At 32.8% G+C, this 7,258-nt stretch overlaps 1 protein-coding gene across 1 annotated transcript; it reads right to left on the bottom strand.

The window, feature by feature from the left end:
• Positions 1 to 4,837: 4,837 nt before the first annotated feature.
• On the bottom strand, positions 4,838 to 6,995 carry LOC107014008 (protein JINGUBANG-like). Its single transcript, XM_015213878.2, has 2 exons — positions 6,352 to 6,995; positions 4,838 to 6,215 (listed from the first exon to the last, which is right to left on the bottom strand). The coding sequence occupies exons 1-2, from the start codon at positions 6,901 to 6,903 to the stop codon at positions 5,364 to 5,366; spliced, it is 1,404 nt and encodes a 467-aa protein (XP_015069364.1). The 5' UTR covers positions 6,904 to 6,995; the 3' UTR covers positions 4,838 to 5,363.
• Positions 6,996 to 7,258: the final 263 nt, after the last annotated feature.

The following is a 7,258-nucleotide window of genomic DNA, read 5'->3' as shown; positions in this document are numbered from 1 at the left end:
ACCCCCCCCCCCCCCAAATAATCCATCATTTTCCAGCAATGATTTATTCAAATAGAAGATAAAAATGAACTCCTCAAGAGAGAAATTCGATAAGAACGATCAGATTTTGTTCTATTAAATATTTTCACGAGCGAAGTAGAAACATGATCAAACGAATAGAGATAAATCGTTTAAAATTAGATCTAAACTTGCATATATAAGAGTAAAATTATCAAATCTAAATTAGTTTGTATTTATTTGAAATAGATATAAAGAATAGTTACAAGAAAATGGAAATAAGCGAGTTAGACGTAATATCGTAAACCACAGTGAATGTGAGTGTTATAGAGCGAAACGTGGAGAGATATATATGAAATATCCCTAATTTTATTTGTGGATTTGATTAACAAATAGTAACGTTAGCATCATGTAATATCGTTTTGTCGATATTTATGATAATATTTTTAAATTATAATTCATAATTTAATTTAATAATTATAAAAAATATAATTTTAAAAAAAAAGTGAATTGGTCCGGAAAGTCTGTAATCCACGTACTTGTGAGTTGGGCCGACTGTTTTCTGGCGCACGCCAAAAATGGGCTAACCCGATCTAACCCGTAAAATGTCAAAACCTATATGGATTAGCCCGAATGGAGTGGGCTAACCCATATTAACAGCTCTATGTATATATGGTGTATGTGTGTTACGTGTACTTCATATGGGGTGGACATGATGTACGGTATGATCTTTTTTAAATTTGATAAGATAATTTTGAATATTTAGAAATATTTTATTACTATCATACTCAATTAAGTTATTATAATTTGATATTTTTAATTTTGATTTTGATATTTTGTTGCATTGCTCTTTATAACCATAACTTGTTTGCATTTGACTTACATACATTTATATAAAATAAAATATCGTATAAATTACTATCATATCATTGTTTTTCCCTAATTTCATGTATATAATACCGATATCTTATTAAAAGTGGTATTCCATTAGACAAGTGGTCTTATTCCTCGATTCAAAATCTCTTTTAACTCATTTGGAGCCATCAAATAAGACCACCTACCCATTCAATTATAGCGTTTTTTTTGGAGGCTTTTGTTGCAAATCAAAACCTTTGATCCCTAAGGTGTTATAATTAGTTGGTCGTAATAAGTTAATAAAATGTAATTGAATAAAATGATTTTATAATAAACAAATACTTAGAGGTGTTAAAGTGATATGCCTGTTTGGATTAACTTATTTTGAAGGATTTTCACTTTTAAACTCTTTTTTGGATGTTTATGAAAATGCCATAAAGTGCTTTTAAGCTCTCACTTTTAGGCCAAACAAGTTTTTAAAATAAGTCAAAAGTCAACCTTTAGAGTTTCCTCATATGTATTTTAGCTTTTGACTTATAAGTTACTTTTTATAAATTTATCCAAATAGATCCGAAATATTAAAGAAAAACTCCAGAAATAGCAAACATAATAGACACAATAAGATTCTATAGCTTGATGATTGTGCTCCATAGTTATAGTTTTGTTTGTTATTAATGTTGCGATTTATATATTTTTGTCCGTCTATATATTTCGCTTTCGAATATACAAATAGGGTAAGTTTATATAAATTATGTATTTATACATTTAGAAATTTTCAGAACTTCGTCTCTATATTTCGCTTGTCAATATACAAATATAATATTTTATTATAATTTTTTTCATAAATCGTATATAAATAGCTAAGATACACATATACAATATTCTGGATTTATACAACCAGAAACCGAATTATACAAATTCTAGATTTATACAAATAAGACTAATAAATAGTAACCGTGAATAACAATTTTCTTAAACTGTAGCGATAGTACCTAATATATGCTAAATGTTTGCTATTCTACTAGCTTATAAGCTAAGGTAAACATAACTTCATCTTGAGTTGTTCTTTTACGGACAATACTTTTCTTAATCCATCTTCATGTTGAAACCGTGTACGCGTAACAAGTTTGTCAATAAAAGTTGATCAAATGGTATAATAACTTACTTCCCCTAACCACTACTATAAATACTTCTCTCACATTATCACTATATTTGTACAACTGACCAATTCTTATTCCAATCTAATTCAAAATGTCTGGAATCATTCACAAGATAGAAGAGAAACTCCACATTGGAGGCCACAAGGAAGGGGAAAAGCAGCATGACCATAATATGCACAAACAACAAGGGCACAATAATGAACATGGTCATAGTGAAGAGCACCATCATAAGAAAGATAAGAAAGACAAGAAGGAAAAGAAGGATAAGAAGCATGACAACAGCAGCAGCGGCAGTGATTAGATCGCATTACAACTGTTTGTATGATTGTTATGTATTGTTTCATAATGTATCATATTGTACTGTCTTATAATGTATCATGATGTATATTTTAATTAATAAAATGTTTGAATAAATTAATGTTATGACGTAGTGTTGCAGATCAACAATGTGAATGTTAAACCTTCAAAATAAAAGTAAGATTATAAGGTAAAGCTAGGGTAAAAAGTGACATTACCAGTGTCAAAGAGGATGATGATGCATGTTCAAACACAGTATTGGAAGATAATGCAGATCTTAATACTGATTCCTTATCAAATCTTGAGGCACCAACTCATGACAGACAGTTCCTAAATTGCAGCCCATCCAGTTGAGACACATACTCCATTACATAACATTGTTCCACCAAGAAGAACCTCTAGAGTTTCTCAACAACCTATTTGAATGAGGGACTATGCAGCCCCTGGAAAAAGGAAAGGGCACAAGATATCCACTGGCTAATTACCCATCATATGATAATACAACTCCCAATATCAATGATATTTGACTAAGTTCTCCACATTAGTTGAGCCACAAAACTTTAGTCAGACTGTTAAAGATGAGAGATGGATGCAAGCTATGAAGTTAGAGGTACAAGCACTTGAAGATAATAATACTTGGAAGATGGTTGATCTGCCTCCTGGAAGAATGCAATTGGCTCAAAATGGGTGTAAAATCAAGTATAAGGAAAATGGAGAATTGAAGAGGTTCAAAGCTAGATTAGTGGCAAAAGGATATAGTCAACAAGAAGGGTTGGACTACTATGCCACTTTTTCACTTGTTGCTAAAATTGTGACGGTTAGATGTGTCATTGTCTTGGTTGTTTAAAAAAAAATGGTATTTGTATCAGATGGATGTGTACAATCCATTTTTACAAGGGGAATTTGGATGAAGATGTGTATATGGAGATGCCACAGGGATTTAGGCTGGAAGGCCAACTCAAGGTTTGTAGATTACTTAAGTCATTGTATAGACTTAAACAAGCTTCCAGACAGTGGAACATCAAGCTTACTACAACATTATCAAAGGCAGGATTCATGAAGATTACTTATGACTATTCTTTGTTTACTTGGAAAGGGAATTGTGGAATGGTATATGTTGATGATCTTTTCATTACTGGAGACAATGAGCCTATGATCAAAAAAGCAAAGGAAGTATTGCATCAGTAATTTAAACTCCAGGATTAGGGAGAACTCAAATATTTCTTGGGGATTGAATTGCTAAAGTTTGCACAAGGAGTTATGTTGAATCAGAGAAAATACATTCTTGAGCTTATTTCTGAAACAGGTCTTACAGGAGCAAAGCCATCATGTACACCTTTGGAATCCAACTCTAAAATGACCTCAGTGGAGTTTGTCAAAGCTAATTGAGTCATTAATTGGAGATGTTGTATTACATGACATTACTGGCTATCAGAGGTTGGTTGGGAAATTACTATATGCAACAATAACTAGACCTGATATTAGTTATGTTGTACACTCCATGCAACAACCCAAGACTCACTTAGAAGCTGCAAACATGGTGATAAGATATTTAAAGGATACTGTGGGGCAAGGCATTTGGCTGAATGCTCAAACTGCTCAGACTGAGTTGCATGTCCCAACACAAGGAGGTCAGTCACAGGCAATGTGGTGAAATTTGGAGAGTAATTGGTTTCCTGAAAATTAAAAAAAAAAAAAACATACTGTATCTAAAAGTTCGGCTAAGGCAGAATGTAGGAGTATGACCTCAACTGTAGCGGAGATCACTTGGTTAGAAGGATTGTTTGCAGAGCTAAATGTTTCCAATCATAAGCCAGTCACAGTTTTAAGTGATAGTAAATCTGCTATTCAGTTAGCCGACAATCCTATATTTCATGAGCTTACTAAACACAGTGATCGATTGCCATTTTTTAAGAGACAAGGTGAAAGTTGATATAGTGAAGCCTATATATGTTCCTACTCAACATCAGGTAGCAGATATGGATCAGCATCTACATCTATTAAGCAAGCTTGGTGTGCTTAACATTTTCCACCCCACAGCTTGAGGGGGAGTGTTGAAATAATAGTTGCAAATAAGTGACAGTTTTGTTTTACTGTTTTATTGAGTTAGTTAGTTTACTATTACATTGAGTTACTGTTACATTGAGTTAGTTAAAAAGTTGTTACTATGACAAGGTTGAGTTAGTTAGAGGAATCTAGAAGCTACTGGATGATTGTATAAGCCTATATATAATGTAAGTGATGAACAAAGTAACGAAATCGTTGATTTTTCTTTTCTTCTCAAAGTTCTCTTGTTCAAATACATTTCTCAGTACAATATCTCTGCAAAGAAGCCACACTAATGTAAAAAAAAAAGAAGTAAATTTTGAACTCTTCTACGTACGTACCTTATAACTTGCTAGGCTTGGGCATCGAGCCAAGAGCTTTGTAAAATATTAAGTCGAGCTGAGCATAATCGAGCTTTGTTAAAATATAATAGAGCTTGAGTCGAGCCTGAGTTGACTCTTATATTTAGTTTCACACTATGCTACACAATCAAATTTTAAATTCATAATGAACTGATATGAGGAGAAAAATATATACACATTAATACAATCATACTCATTTTGAACATATTAACTTTACATTCTAGATTTGCCTCTACTAGCTCCTTCCTTGTTATGAATCTGATGTGCTTGCATCTCAACCAGACTATATACATATGAAAATAAGAAAACACAAATAATAAGGTTACATAACTCATTTTGTCCTCGCTGACTCTACATTACTAAATTCGCCTAGCTCTGCTAACGCGTACCCCTATTGGGGGCTGGTTGATGTTGTTGAGCTGGCATGGTTGCCGAACTACATATAAAAAATAAAAATGTACTTCCGTCATTTCAGTTTATGTGACATATTATTTCCTTATCAGTCCTTAGTCCTTTCAATATGACAAACAACACATCTTTAGATGAATTACGTCACATAAATTGAGATTGAGGAAATATATCATATGTAATTATATGATATAACTCATTCTGAATCCACTTATTCTATATTATGAACTTGTCTTTGCTAACTTGTACCCCATTGGGATTGATCTTGAAGTTGTACTTGCATATGAGGCGGACATGGTGATACTCTCCAAATCTTCACTGATTTATCGAGGCTACCACTATACACGATAAATTGTCGATCACCATTAATAGTTGGTCCATGATCTTCTTCAACAGCCATACACTTAACAGGACCTGCATGTCCTTTCAACACTGATAAACATATATGATCAAAACCTTCTCTTCTCCACACACAAATATTCGTGTCTGCTGATCCACTAAATACTAAATTCCCCGCGGTAGCTAAGCAAAGAACAGCTGATTTATGACCTCTGAGAACTCCTCCGTGTGACAAAAACTTGGCGCGTTCCCAAAAGTTTACAAAACCATCAGATGAACCACAATAGAGGAAATTTGAACTAGGATCAACAACTAAAGATGTTACCGCGCATTCTTGATTCAACAATGTCTGTGAAAAGAAGTGCTTAGTTTTATTACCTTGTAATTCTCTTCTCCAAACTTTTACTGTTCCATCAGCTGATCCTGAAAAGACTAATCCATCAAATCCAACAACTACTGAATTTACTGCATCTTCATGTGCACTTATTGATTCTAAACACTTAAAATCTGATGCTCTCCAAACTTTTATGGTTTTATCCCAAGATGCTGAATATAATAGATTTTGATCTTCACTCATACTAAGAGATGAAATAGCATCAAAATGTCTTATCCACACTGAGTTTCTATTTCTTCTCACTTCCACGTAATTATTCGGATTCATTGAACTTTTTATATATGCCTTCAAAGTTGGTAACGTTCCAATCCTCCTGTAATTGTTTGGATCGTTAGGAGAAACCTTCCACACTCGTACCTGTTCATGATCAGACATAATTTTAAACATGACTTAAAGTTTTTAAATAAATTATACGTATACAACATGATATTATTAATATCGTATTCAAGATATGATTGTTTAATTAAGCTTTTAAATGAGATGTCAACTGTACCTTTCCATCTTGATGACCGGTGAATATTCTTTCTCCACTAATGATTATTGCCTTCACCAATCCACTATTTGATTTGAATCCTGCAAATTCTTTTTGATTTTTCCATATTCTAATATTTTTGCTATCTGATCCGGTATATAACAAGTCTCCAGAAGCGGCTAATGAATATATATGTCCTTCTTCACGAACAAGAGAGCCAATAAGGCCGGTATATAGATAACTTTCAACATTTGAGGACCATGGAGATTTTGATAAAGGAGACGATGTTAGGTCAATAGAAGGTGTTACATATGGAGTAGTCGATAATGAATAACATTCATCTGAAGGTGAAGGAGAGATCATCATATTATAGTCTGAACTCAATCCAGAAACGCGATGATTATGATCATAATTTGCAAGCCCAGATTGATCACTTGTACGAAAATTAACATATTCATCTTCATCATGATTTGGATCGGATTGTAACATACTACCAAACGTTTGTCTCCTAGGAACGCTGCTTTGATCCTCCATAGACATTTTGTTGTTGTATTTTCTCGAATTCCTCATCATGTAATTATCTTCTTTTTGAGAAATGAAAATAATAATTACGTGAGATGATGGGAGAAGAAAATAATGATGTGTGAGCAAGGTACGGCCATGAAGATATATTATGTACTTACTGTACGTGACTTTTGAGGACTTTTGGGACATGACAAGTTGTCAATCACTATTTATGGAAAAACATTATTTACGGAAATTTTCTTTGGCAATTAATAGGAAATGTTGATTTTTAGTTTTCAACGATTACTAATAATTCAACTTATTATATTCTAAATATATTAATATATACTAATGGTTTGTTCCACATTTCTTTGGAGGAATTAATTCTCTTTGTCATTTATAGAATGAATAGAAGAAACAAAAA

This window comes from Solanum pennellii, chromosome 3 (assembly GCF_001406875.1).
Source record: "Solanum pennellii chromosome 3, SPENNV200".
In the NCBI taxonomy this organism is placed as follows: Eukaryota; Viridiplantae; Streptophyta; class Magnoliopsida; order Solanales; family Solanaceae; genus Solanum; species Solanum pennellii.
The sequence above is the reverse complement of the archived record's forward strand: the minus strand, read 5'-3'. Positions and strand labels throughout refer to the sequence as shown.